The sequence below is a fragment of the Lemur catta genome, chromosome 20, assembly GCF_020740605.2.
Source record: "Lemur catta isolate mLemCat1 chromosome 20, mLemCat1.pri, whole genome shotgun sequence".
In the NCBI taxonomy this organism is placed as follows: Eukaryota; Metazoa; Chordata; class Mammalia; order Primates; family Lemuridae; genus Lemur; species Lemur catta.
Window position 1 is genome coordinate 12,333,340 of NC_059147.1, and position 14,791 is coordinate 12,348,130.

General features: G+C 40.2%; 1 protein-coding gene across 5 annotated transcripts in view; it reads right to left on the bottom strand.

Annotated features, from left to right (window-relative positions):
• Window positions 1-14,791, bottom strand: part of CDH13 (cadherin 13) — a 964,660-nt gene that overhangs the window by 867,030 nt on the left and 82,839 nt on the right. Inside the window, exon 6 of one of the 5 annotated variants that reach the window (XM_045534027.1) lies at window positions 8,710-8,716. The exons of the other annotated variants lie outside the window; for them this stretch is intronic. Coding sequence (XP_045389983.1) covers window positions 8,710-8,716 — 7 coding nt within the window. The remainder of the gene's footprint in view (window positions 1-8,709; window positions 8,717-14,791) is intronic. 5 annotated transcript variants of the gene reach the window in all.

Consider the following 14,791-nt stretch of genomic DNA (forward strand, 5'->3'; position numbering starts at 1 on the left):
GAAATACAGTTGGGCTAATACCTTGTGCATTATCTGCAAATTGGGATAATACAATTTGAAGTTTCTAATGATTAAATGTAGCCCAGTCCTTCCAAGTGTAGAATGTCATCTCATCAAATAGAAGTTGCTGATGAATTTCCATCCAGAATTAAAGTACTCACATGTTTTACATAAGAAATCAATCAACTATTGATTCTGTGAGGCTGACATGCATCATAATAAAATGCTAAATAGACAGACATGAGCTCAGCTCCAGTTTGTAAATAAGAATATTTACATCTTTGTTGCCTCCACCTGGTTGGTGTTATATGTAAGCTGCCGAGTGGCATAGAGGTTTTTAATCAGGTTGTAATAGACTTCCTCATTCTGCTCATTAAGATAAAGAAAGGTTTGCCAGGGAAATGGTCTATTAGGTGGTAATTTGCTTTCACATGCAAATTAAGGGATAATTAGTTTTGAATATCTGGAGATGAAGAATCTATGTGTTTGACATATTTTCATATGGAGCCAACACCAAAGGTTCAAGTATCTTTTCAGAGAAAAGAAAGGTTCTTTGAAAGTTAAAAGAGATTAAACAATAAGCCATTGTGAATATACACTATTCAGGTAAATATTATGGTGGCATATATTTAGCTCACAATTCAAAACCAATCTTTTCTTTTTTTTAACTTTTTAATTTTTTGAAGAGGCTGACAAAAGTTTGAATGTCACCATATTTCCCTTTTCTTTTGTTGAGACAAAGTGTTGTTTAAAATATGGTTGAACCAAGATTTAAATTATTTTAAATAATTAAAGGCAGATTCCTGTGCCTTCCATTAACTTGAAGAAGCACTTCCTCTTTTAACACCTTTTTTAAAAAATAAATTAACAGTATCTTTGTCATTGCTTAAACAGGGAGTATAAGAAGGCTTAAATGATTTCTTACCTTTGTAAACTGTTATTTGATCTTCTCTCACTCTTTAAATTTATGGAAACAATGTATGTTTCATGATGAAAACTTCAAAAAGTCTAAGGCAGAGCAAGATCCAGTGATTAAAAATGCTTCTAAATTTGAGTATGAATGGCAATTCTTGGTAGGTGACTTCTCCCCCCCTCACATGTGGCATCTGGCCCTTTGGTACTGGGACATCTAGCACCATTTTGGTAGTGGATGACTTATCTGGAAGTAGACGGTCAGCTTGTCTAAATCAACCACAGGAAAGTATAATTGCTGAAAAGGACATTTCCTCTGATTTATAAAATTACCAAAAAGTATAATAGTTAAATCACATCTGGTTAGGGTAGTAACAAAACATCTTTATTGAAAAGAATAAAATGTTATGCTATTAAGACGACCCTTAAGAATGAATGATGGGTGACTAGATCTAAATAGTAGTCAGCACATAGTTCCTAGGAATGGGGAATGGCAAAGATTTGTTTCAAAAAGGAGGAATAATAAATATATTTTGCTAACTGCTTCTTTGAATGTTAAATTTATTTCTGCAATAAATTTGTCCACCAAAAGGATTTGGAAGATCTATGATGTATGAGGCACAAGGAACACAAAAACTAGTAAGACAGCCACATGGCTACCAAGATCTGTAGAAGTAACAAAACAAATAAGATAAGACATGCTCATGAATTATGTGAGTCAAAGAAATAGGTGATAAGTGTGAGATGGAAGGCCACCAATATCATGGGAAATTTCAGGTCATGGAGAGCTGATTCCTACAGAAAGAGACCACATTTTCCCCAAAATGGGTAAGGTTTAAATAAGGAGAGAGAGGAAACCATTCTAGTAAAAGGAAATGGTAGATATTGGCATGAGGTAAGGAACCTGAATGGTGTACTCCTCTTACAGTAGGTGGTGTTGACTAGTTTCAACATGAAGAAAAGTGGAAAATACATCAAGAAAAGATGGAGTAGTGGAGGTTAAATACCAGGCCAAGGAATTTGGAAACTAGCTTGTGAGCCACTAGAAATTTTAGGGCAGGAAGCCGATGTGCTAAAAACATTCTTTTGAAAAGTTAGTGGGTTAGAATAAAAGAGATATGAGGTGAGGACTCCAATTAGGGAATTACTTTTGTTTGGGATGGGTTTCCTATACCTTCATTTTCCTAGATTTTGACATCAACAAAAACTAAGGGCCTCTCTTGACATAAAGCCAGGTGAGAAGTCAGACTCTGTTTTAGAATAGGGTATCAGAGACACAGTTATATTTATTTACACAGTGAATATAACGTTTCTTTTCATCGCTATTTCACTTTTCACCATGAGACACCCATCATAGACTCTTACAGAGCAGACTAACCCTTAGCCCATCCCAGAGGATGGACTCACATGAAACCTAGTGAATGTGTGACAAGTAGATAGTTATGCAAGATGAATAAGTTCTACAGATCTGCTGTACAATGAGGTGCTTATATTTAACAATACTGTATTGTGCACTTAAAGATTTTGTTAAGAGGATAGAGTTCATGTTAGGTGTTCTTACCACAAAAAACAAATAAACAAAAACCAAAGGGGCATGAGGAAACTTTTGGAGGTGATGGATATCGGAAGTATTGCCTTGATTGTGGTGGTGATGGTTTCATGAGTGTATACATATGTCCAAACTCTTCCAGTAGTATACACTAAATATGTGCAGTTTTTTGTGCATCAATTATACCTCAATAAACCTGTTTGTTTAAAGCAATGCAATAAAATAACCTAGTGGTCATGGAGGAAGTGGAAGAGGAAAAGGAAAAGAAAGTATGTGGAAGATACTCTCTGTACAACCTACAGCAGGCTCTGTGGAGCCAAATCTGTGTCTGGGGTCAAAGCTCAGGGATCAAATAGACCAGAATTGAAATGCTGTCCTCAAATTTCCACTATCCTATGGACCTTCCCTCCCTTGGAATATGGTTGTTTAAGTATGGAGTACAAGACTGATAGGGCATTCTCAGGACTCTGATTATACGTTTGAATGGCTAACATAAAGATCACTTTGAAAGAGTCATTATGCCACCCCTCCCTTCTGCAATAAAGAACATATTTTGAGGGTTACATTTCTTTTTTTCACTGGGAGGTGACACAGACCCTGTGGTATCACACAATGATGGTGTGAAGTGGAAATGGTGTGGAAAGGTGAAGGAGAGAAATACTGAGTTGACAGGACATGGCCACTGAGTCAGTGTGAGAGCAGCAAAGTAGGGAAGAATGGCAGAGCGATCCATCTTGACCCTTGTTTCTCAGCCTGGATGATCAAGTGAAGGGCAATTAATTAAATAAATGAAATTAGTAAGTCAAAAGGAGTTTGGTTCCTGACATGATAAGTCTGCATGTTTTTGGGACTTCCAGGTTCCCAGCACACAAATGGAATTATTCTAGAGAGTTCAGAGACTACGAGATTTAGGCATTATCTCCTAAACTATGACAAGATACTTGAAAGCAATGCTGATAGAAAAGGTATGGAAAGTCAGAGATTTTTTTTCAGATCACTTGGGTATTTGGAAGAGAAAAAGGAACCAAGAGAGGTGGAGAAGCAATAGTAAGAGGGTAAGAAGAACCAAAATTATCCTGTATCCTAGAAGCCAAGGGAAGAGGAACCAACCAACTACAACACAATAAAGGGGTTGAGGAGGAAGAAAACTGAGAGAGAGCATTTGAACGGGCAACATAGAGGTCCTTCTCTTAAAGTGGTGGGGGAAGGTACTAAATGAAATTGCCCAAAGGAATGAAGGGGTGTGAGTGTGAGTGCATCATTAGGAGGTGGAAATAGTGACTGTGTAGCCTGATTTTTCTAAAAATGTATTGGTAAACATATGAGAAAATTTATAGTATTGGTAGAGGATTACTAAGAAAGAAAGACTTGAACATAAGATAATGAGCTAGTGGAGACAGAAAAATACTACGACAAAATGAAATTTAGTTCAACAAATATTTAGTGGGTTCCTACTCTGTACCAGATGCTGGAATAACCTGGACTTCCATACCATGGCACCTTTGTCTGGGTATTGAAATGTTCTGTTTATTTATACCATTCACTCTCTGGAGCAAGAAATGTGACTTTTTCACCACTGTACCCACGGAAGCTAGTATAGTGTCTGACAGGTGACAGACTCTGCAAACTTTTATGAAATCCATGAATGACACAATCTCGACTTCTCAAAAGTTCTTCCCAGTCTTTACTCAGTTAACTCCCTTTTGTCTTTCGGGTTTAAACTTGAGTACTGCTTCTTCCAGAAAGCCTTCCTTAATCTCCAGGATTGAGATAGGCACCCACCTCTTCTGGGTGGGTCCCCATTATACCCTAGGCGTTCCTCCATCAAAGCAGTTTAAAGAGAGAAAAACAAATCAACAAGTGGTTTCGAGATTTTTACCAGTCCCTAAGCAAGAGAGAGAAATAGAAAGGAAAACTACAGTGTGGCTTACTGACTGGTTTGGAGACTCAGGGGAATTAATTTGCTATGCACTTCAGGTTCTTCATGAATCACTCCTATTGGTTCTCCTTTTACTCCTGTAGGTTTTCCCAGGGCTAGACTGACTAGCTCAGCTGAATTCAAATGAGCAGAGAAACCTCTAAATCAGCCTAGCAAGTATAGAATCTGGTTTTTCTCATATTGTCAATCTCATGTAAATAGCCAAGCCATGCACATTATAAGCAAAGCCTGTTAGACTCTATCACCTGGCTGGGCACCCAAGTTAAAAATGCAACTTGCTAAATAGTCTACCTAGCAAATAGCTTTCTTTGGCAGAACAGTGCTGTTCAATCCAGGAGGGAATTTGATAAAGTGCTTTACTGGGTGGCAACATTTTGGTCTCAGCTTTCCTCAGATCACAGTGGGATAATGAAATTGGAATCCATTTAAACTTTCCATTTCACCCCACATGGCTCATAGACACCGTGTCAAACCACATCACACTGCAATAAATGTGCTAAAATTTACAAGCTTACTTCGCCTATTACACACAATACTCTTTGTCAGATTGGAAATAAATTATGGAATACAATTTCTTGATTTGCCCACTCATGTAGCTGTAGCAGAATCTCAAATCCAAGGCAATACTCTATGCCATGGAGATGCATAAATAACTGCATTGTTCCATGCCCAGTTTAGCAACAGAACATTCTCGCTGGCCAGTCTATGAATAGTACAGTCACTGCCAGGGGTCAGACCCAGCCAAGGACTTATATGGCCTGTGTTGTGTGACAGGTTCTATCCCTGTCATTGAAGTATTTGTGATTGAAGTGTTTGTGATTAAATGATGTTTTTTCTCCACATCCTGGTAAAAAAAAAAAAAAAAAAAAAAAAACGAGCGTAGATTACACTACCCAAATCCATGGACAGTAATCATTGGATTGGAAGACTTTTATAACTTAGATAATTTTTGCAACCTTTCTCTTTGGTTTGTTTCTGTTCACTTTTTTCTCTGTAGTGATCTTAGGCCATGAAGAATACATTAATATGAAAGCTCTACTTTCAAAAGATATTCAGAATTTACCTACTGCTCACCACCTCCTGGTTCAAGCCACCTCCATCTCTCATATTACTGGAGTAGCCTCCTCCATTGGTCTTGCCTTAGCGTTTGCTCCCTTTATCCTCTACGTGGTGGACACTGAGATGGAACACCAAGACCCAACTTCAGGGAAGGACCCATGGCCCCCACTGCCGGGAGTGTGGTCCGCGGGAAGCCCTAGGTAGCAGTCAGCCCTCCGTCATTGTTACTGTCAGTGAAGGACCTACATTCAATGACTGACCACCACTGGGGTGTAAAGTCCTGGCCATCTCAGGCCAAACAGGGACAGTTGTGAAGCTCCTAGTGAGAGGTGAATGCTGCCCTTGGGCTGTGTCACAGCTGGACCCCTCCATCTGCTCCTGCTCTCTGGGGGCTGTGAGCCCTGCTGCCTAAACTGCATCTCAGAGTTGCTTCCCCAGCCTGCAAAGAGCCAGAGTCATCTGTTAACCCTCCTCAAAACTCTCCCTAGAACCCTCTCTCCTCCATCTTCAGAGGCCTTACAGTGGCCCCCAAAGCCCCCCAGGTCCTGCCCACATGCACCCTCTTGCCCATTCTGCTCCAGGCACACCTGCTCCCCAAGCACATCGGGCACACTTCTGTCATGAGACTCTCACACATGCCCTCTGTTCCCTCTGCCTATAAAACTCTTCTAGATGAGGGTATGCACATTTTTTTTCTATAAAGGGCCAGGTAGTATATATTTCAGGTTTTTCAGCCACAAAATCTCTCCTGCAACTGCTCAACTCTGCCATTTGAATGTGAAAACAGACACAGATAATACACAAACAAATGGGCCTGCTGAGTTCCAGTGAAATTTTACTTATGAAAACAAGCAGCAGCCCAAATTCAGCCCGTTGGCTGTGTTTGCTAGCCCTTGCCCTAGCTAGTAGGTAGTCATGATTGGCTCCTTCACCTCCTTCGGGTCTCAGTTTCCTTTCCTGACCACGCTACTGAAACCTCAGCCAACTCCCACACTGGTTATCTCTCTTTCTCACCTTATTTTCTCTGTGTTCTCATCACTGTCTGGCACACTGCATTTTACTTATTGCTTTATTCACCTTCCTTCTTTCCCTGCTAAGAGGTAAGCTCCCGCAAGGCAGAGATTTAGTCTGCTTTGCGTTCCTAGAACAGTGACTGGTACCTGATAGGTGCTATATAATTATCTGTTGATTGAATGAATAAGTGAATGAAATTTTCAGATAATTGAGTATTTTCTCCAGTTTTTGTTGCGTGTGTATGTTGTATATTTGTTTCTGTTCTCTTAACATCCTAAGAGGTTCCTTTTACCTTTTATATTCTGGTAGAGTTAGGTGCTTAAAAGAACAAGCCCTTTAATGAGTTGAGTTTTAAACCCCAGCTCAGTTACATATTGGCTGTGTGACCTTGTGTTTATACATAACCTCACTAAGCTTCAGTTTTCTCATCTGTAAGATGGAGATATAACACTGAATGTTAGGTAGGGTGAGCAAGTGAAGCTTCATCTGTATTTACAGCCATTCTCCATCACTCACATCACTGCATAAGCTCTGCCTCCCGTCATATCAGCAGTGGCATTAGAGTCTTACAGAACCACGAACCCTACTGTAAACTGCATGTGTGAGGGATCTAGGTTGCGTACTCCTTACAAGAATCTAACGCCTGATGATTTAAGATGGAACTTAGGCAGTGATGCTAGTACTTGGGGAGTGGCTGCAAATACAGATTATCATTAACAGAGAGATTTGACTGCACATTAAATGTAATGTGCTTGAATCATCCCCAAACCATCCCCCCACCTAGTCTGTGGAAAAATTGTCTTCCATGAAACCGGTCCCTGGTGCCAAAAAGGTTGGGGACTGCTGTCTTATAGGGTCATTATGATAGCAAACACTCAGCTCATAAAAGTCCCCTAGAAATCATACAATGAGAGGCAAGTCATGAACTCTTTCCCTTGGTTAGTGTTCTGCTGTGGAGAAAATAACCATCATGTTTATAAACTGGGTGCTCCTGTGCCTTTAACAAAAAACTCACATATGCATGCAAGAGATCACTTTTTTTTTTACATGGCAAAAATAGATTCGAATAAGAAAAATAGAACAATTATAATGGCCGTTGATTGAGTACTCACTCTGTGTTTGCTGATGGGCTGATTACTTTGCATGCCGGCATCCACGTAATCAATGATGCATTGGGGAGGACCAGGGAAATAATTTTCTGTGTGTCCTCACCTTGTCTGGGTATGTAAACCCAGCCAAGGCGAGGACACATTGTCAAGAAGCAAACGTTGTTGAGGGCACTCAGTTGAGATGTAAACTTCCCTGCCTCATACTTGGAGACCTTGTCACAACTGATAGATACAATTGCCACACAGTGCAGAAAATGCCTGTGGAATACACCTGGTCACCACAGACATTTGCTTTAGGTCAGGAAAGCAGACAGAGAAATGGAGATGTCCTACTTGAGAGAGCTTCAACTATATTCCTCTTTCTGGGGCCCTGCACTTAAATTTAGATTCCAGATGTGATCTCCCTCTCATCTCCCAACTAGACTCTTTCTCTGCTATGGGGACCCACACCCCTAGCTCATCCTCAGACACCAACTCTTGATGAAACCAGAAATCCAGAGCTAGCAAACAGATCTCCAGCATATCTGAAAATAGGTGCTGTTTGTCAGAATTGTAATAAAGCTTTGGAAATCAGCAGTTAGATGATTGTGGTCACTAGTACAGGAATTAGAAAGGTAACTGCTCCCGGTTTTCACCACCTGGCTTTTGGGATGGGTTGGCAGCAACCGGCCACTCATTTCTTGAGCAAGAATGAGGAGGGATAAATCTCTTTTAAACAACCCTCATTCCAGTCCATTCATTTTCCTTCTTCAAGTTATTTACAACAGCGTAAGAAATAGATTTGTCCTGGCTGGTCTTTAAAGAGACAGTCAATAACAATATGAGAAATAATTACTATACCTGGAGAAAGTCGGCATTGATTTCAGCAACTACTGGGGCCTCAAAACTGAATTTCGAATATGTTATAGTAAAGTGATAGCCATTTATTACTTAGCTAACTCGCTGAATTTACACTTAACTTGGGCTGAATGGAGCTGATGATGAAACTCTTAAATACAGACCTCATTTTTTTAAATCACAATTCAGTTCAGCTACAAATATATTGAGTGCCTAATATTTCCAAGAAACTGTGTTAGGCTCCAAAGGCACAGTGATAAAGAAAATGGACCATCTCTTCCTGGGGACACTTGCATTCTTTTGGTAAAAGGAGATAATAAGCCACCACATAATTCATCATTTAACTATAATTAAGGCAAGTGTCACAGGAAAAATGTCCATAATGGATGAACTCATTTGGTCTTGGGGGACCAGGAAGTCTTTTTTGAAGTCACATTTAAGCATTTTTTAGCACTAAACCATTTTTAATTAAGGTATGTACATTTTTTAGACATAATGCTATTGCATACCTGATAGAGTGTAATATAGTGTAAACGTGACTTTTATATGCACTGGGAAACCAACAAAATTGTGTGACTCAGCTTATTGTGATATTTGCTTTATTGCCATGGTCTGAAACCTCATCCATGACATCTTCGAGGTGTGCCCCTGCCGTGTGGCTGAAGGCCAAAGACGGATAAATGGAATAAAGTCCAGGTGGATGAACTAAGCAAGGTGTTGCAAACCAGGCTGAGGAGATTAGGATTTATCTCATAAGAAATGGGACGCCGTTAAAGGATTACAACTAGGAAGTAGTGTGATCTCTCTCCCAGACCCTATCATCTAATGTTTTTAAAATTTTTTGAGTTCTTTCAATCTGTCAAGTAGCATTCCAGGTGTTTTACAACTGCTAATTCTCACAACAACCCTATGAGATAAGGTATTAATATTATCCCTCCTTTTACAGAGGAAACAGAGACAGTAAGCAATGAAACAACTTGCCCAAAGACTTGATTAATAAGTAGCGAAGCTGGGATATGAGGATATGAGAGTCTAACTTTTCTCTCATTCCAGGGAATTTGAACCTGCAGAGAGAGGGCGCTGTGTCCAAAACATGCATAAGGAGTTTTATGATACAGAATGGACAGATCTGTCCAAATGCTGCAGACTTGGAAGGCAAAGATGTATGGGGTGGGTCTGGGATGGGTTATGACAATAACCCATGGTGAGCAGATTCCTGTAGGTCAGGCCCATCTGTCTTCTAAGCAGAAGAACTTTGGAAAGTGACCACATAGGAACATCAGAACTAGCCAGCTACTAGTCACGTGTGATTTTTTTGTTGTTGTTTTGGTCCCAACAATTTAAGTACCTGCAGAGTCTACTATGATACTTTCTCAGATCTTTTTTTTTTAACTTTAAAAAAATTTTTTTCAAGACAGGGTCTTGCTCTGTCGCCCAGGCTGGGGTGCAGTGTTGTGATCATATTAATAGCTCACTGCAGCTTCAAACTTCTGGGCTCAAGTGATCCTCTCCCCTTAGCCTCCCAAGTAGCTAGGATTACAAGTGCATGCCACCACGCTCAGCCAATTTTTTAAAATTAATTTTCTGTAGAGATGGGGTCTGGCTCTGGTACCCAGTATGGTCTCAAACTCCTGGCCTCAAGTCATCCTCCCGCCTCAGCTTCCCAAAGTGCTGGTAAGCTGCCTATAAGGCATGAGCCACCATGCCTGGCCACTGTCTCTGATCTTTTATTCTTTCAACAATGATATGAGCAAGGATGTAAAAAGCATATCATGTTCTAAATGTAGTGGATTCTTACCATTTAAATCTTGGATAAATTTCCTAGAAGTCAAAGTTGATCCTAAACTCTAAGTGAAGCTAATGCATCTCTAAATCACAATAGATCTGATTATTCTCTTGGGAACTGAGGGAATGAGAAGGAATGGCTGCCGGTTAGAAGCTGTCGCGGCTGCTAAGTGCATCACAGACATATGTGATTTAAGCTGAAATTTTACTTTCTAGGGTAAATGAAAATCGGCCAATCTTCTAATTTGGTGCATTAGGGAAGAAAGAAAAATGTGATGGGCGAGGATAAATGCACATCTTGCAACTGTAACCTCCAGCAATTTGCAAACCCAACAGGTGTGTTGCAGATGCAAACTCCACAGTGCATCCTACAAAGGAGAACAATGGGAAGAAAATGCAAAAATGCAGCGACCACTGTTCTGTGGCAGTCCTTTGAGTTGCCACTCCCTCCTTTTGACCACCTGCTTGTCCTGTGACCTCTCTCTACTACCCTCATCCCCTTGCCAACTGCCAGTTTCTGATAGTCATAGGCAATTTCTGATGGAAGGGACATCCTTGGAGCATCACTAGAAAGAGAACAAAAGCAGTTTTGTAGCAATCTGGATTTCTGCTTTGTTAGTAATCAAAGACAGGTCCCACTGTTTTGTGTAAGTCATTCTTGGTCTAACACTGGCCTTGGACAAATAACTTAGCATCTCCGTCCCTCAGTTTCTTCATCTGGGAAATGGGGATAGTAATACTATCCTCCTCATAGTGTGATTGAAAGAATTCAATGAGGTGATAATTCAATGAAAATGATAAAAGCTAATATTTCTCAAGGGAGTGCTATGCACCAGGCACTGTTTTAAGCACTTCACCTCTGCTAACTCTTACTAACTTTCTCTACCTCCCTACAAACGTGCTACATGGAGTAAAACCAGCGAAAGGCAATATATAAATGAATGGATGTGGCTGTGTTCCAATAAAATTTCATAATGAGGATATCTATTATTATTTGTATTACTATTATTTGTATTTTGCAGATGAGGAGACTGAAGCATAGAATAGTTAAGAAAAGTGCCCGAGGTCACAAAGCAAATAATGGAACAAATGGTGCTTGAACAGATGCAGACTCTAATCCAGGGGTCAGAAAAATATGGCCAACCAGCAAGATCCCATCCACCACCTGGTTCTTATACAGCTCATGGGGTCAAGAATGGTTTTGGGGGGTGGGGGGTCAAGGGCAATATACATAACCTAAACTTTTGTACCCCCATAATATGCTGAAATAAGAATAAAATAAAAGAAAAAAAGAAAAACATCAAAAAGCAAATAACAGTTTGGGGCTACAAAAATTATATGAAATCTAAGTCACAATGTCCACAAATAAAGTTTTATTGGAATGCAGCCACATTCATTCACTTATATATTGCCTTTCGCTGCTTTCACTCCATATAGACAGGATTGTGTAGCCATGACAGAGACTCTATGGCCTGCAAAGGCTAATCTATTTACTTTATAGAAGGTAGTTTACAGAAAAGTTTGTCAACTTCTGCTCTAAATCACTACAGGATAGAGCCAACCAGTATATCTGACCCCTAGGTGCTGGAGGACCCAAAGGAGAATTGGCTAGGTCCTAGTTCTCCATTTGCATGTAATATGCACACATTTATTTTTGAACATCTTTCCCATAAGTAAAATTAACATCTTCAAGCATGCTAGAAATGTCCCATGATTAATGAAATCTTGCATCAGTCCCCAAAGCAGCTGAGTCCCCCTTGCAGTAATGGATCGCTTGGTTGGCATGGCCACCCCCTGTGCATCAAAGGTTTCACAGCTTCACCTGAGAGCTTCAATAATTCTCCCATCCCAGCCAAGAAAAACTCTGCCACAGAACCTCAGACCTTATTAAGTCTGTGCACAGAAAGGTAACTAGAGAACCACAATAATTATCTGGGTAATGAGTTAAAAATCACTCTTGCCTAAAATAACCTGGTAATGAGTAAGTCCTGCTATTATATTCACTAAAGTGGAACTTCTTTCAGAGAGCCAAAAAGAATGGAGATGGTGTCAAAATCAGTGTACAGATCAGGTATGCATTGCCAGGGGCACTGAATATTATTTTCCAAAGTAAAAACAAAGGTAAAACACATAACAGAAAACCCACCAAGTAAAATTGAATGGTCCTCTTAATTTCATAATGAGGATATCTGGCATTCATTGAGAAGTTACCATGTGCCAGGAATGAGGCTAATAGCTTTATGTGGATCACTTCACCATTCATTAAAATACCTCAGTGGGGTGGTTGCCAATTTCATCCCCATTTTTCAGAAGAAAAACTGGGGCTCTGAGGAGTTGAATTACTTCCCCAAGGCCACACAGCAGATAAGTGGCAGGGCTGGCTCGTGGACAAGGCAGTTCTGGCTCCAGAGCATACTTTTCTCACTCCCTATAGACATAAAAGTTGGCCAAGACAGGTTGTGTGCTATGCCCAGGGCCACAAAGCTGATTGACAGCAGAGCTGGGACAATTGAGAACCTGAGTGTCAATAACAGGCATGGAAGAGGAAACACATGGGCATTGTGAAGAAGGAAAGGAAAAGAACATTTATTCTTTTGCCTCTAATCCCAAATCATCATCATCATCAACATCACCATTTTCATCATCATCATAAAAGAAACTAATGTGTACCTAGAACTTAGTATGTACCAGGCCCTATTCAAAGTGTGCTATCTCAGTTAATACTTACAATGTCAAATTATTTAATTCTTAAGACCACCCTTTAAGTCTGAACTATAGTATCCTGATTTTATAGGTGGGGAAACTGAGTCAAAGAACGATTGACTTCTCTATCCAAAGACATTCATCTGGAAGGTTGAGGGTATAAGATCAAACAGTCTGACTCTAGAAGGTACATTTTGAATCCCTGTTTCTCCCTGGCTTCCCTGTTTGTGGGCTTGGCCAACAATGTTACTCCTCACCTTGGAGCTTCAGGGTACTTTCCAGTCTCTCGCAGGGCTCCATGGTTCTCTTAGCTATTTTCACAGCACCTTTCCAGTTGGATTACTTATTCACATGACAGTCTCTTCCAACTACCCATCTTCACACATACGTGTGTACATGCACACACACACACACAGACACACACAATGTGAACTCCTTCAAGTCAGCTACTCTGGGTGAGCCCTTCATCAGGCACAACATTTGAGAGCATCCTGACAAATGTGGGATAAAGGACAGCATGGTGACTAAGAATCTAGGCTCTGCCAAAGATATATATGCTCTATAGCTTTAGGTAAGTAATGTTTCAGGGCCTCACTTTCCTCATTTATTAAGTGATAATGGTGGCACCTACCCTGTAGGATTGTCATTTAGATTAAAAAGGACTATCACATCAATATCTTAGCACAGCATCTGGCAAATGAGCATTCACTAAAGACAACTATTATTAATAAAGCCAGGTCTAAAGAATAAATAGATGGATGAATGCATAGATGGATGAATAGATGTATAGATGGATAGATGGTTGGATAGATGATTGGAGAGATAATATTCTAGCTAGTTAGGACTGATTTTGAGAGCAAAAATGAGAAAGAAGAAAAAGCATTTGTATATAATAAGAAATTTCTTTAACCTGCACAATTGGAGAATCTCTCAGGCTTTGAAAGGCCTAAAGGATCAGGCTGTGACCCACAGCTAAGCCCCACTCCAAGTAAAGCTGAAGAGTATACCAATGAAGATGTTCATTTCTAAAACCCAGCCCAGAAGTTACTCTGCTGGACATTCACCAGAGTTATTTCAACATGCTGCTTCCAGCATCATCTGTTAATGCCTACGAGAAGGTGAGAGGGCATGGGAATAGATAAAATTACAGGTAAGACTGAAAACTCCATCAAGGCAAGAGTTATACCTGTAATACTTTGCTCAACACTCAGTACCTAGAATATAGTACAACTTTTATATTTTTTAGATCTTTGTTTATTTAGGATAATCTAAATTCTATAGTCTAGAACAAAACCAAATGAACTCCAAAATTCCAACAAGTGAACACTGCGAAACTTTATCTTCCACTTCTGTCACAATCTGATGTGGATTTTTTTATTTGGGTGGGGTGGAGTGGAAAATTGTCATTTAAGGACCCAGTCTCTCCTTCCATCCTGTGGCTCCACTGTCCCCTATTGGATCTGCTACCTGCAGGTAGAAGACAAAGGAATAGACCAAGCATATGTGCAGGACCCTACAGCAGGTTTTGCAGAAGTAAGGCTCACCTTACAACATCCCACGCTCCACTGGCCATCATCCAGACACGCAGAAACTAAAGGAGGCTGGGAAATGTAGCTGTATGCCCAGGAGAAGGGAAATAATTTGGTGAATAACTAGCCAGTCCCCATCACAAAGTTCAATAACTATGTGTTGAATGGAAAAGCAAATGCCTATAAGAAGCAAAGAAATGTAGCCCTAAGGGTGGAGGAAATACAGTGGTGGGGAGGTGCAGAGTGGACCCTACATATGCACATCTAAGGAGATTTAGTGCAGTCATTCTCTGGCTGGAACTTAAGACGCATGACTACTCCCTGTGGGTAACTTCTCACATGGAATCCTGCCCTG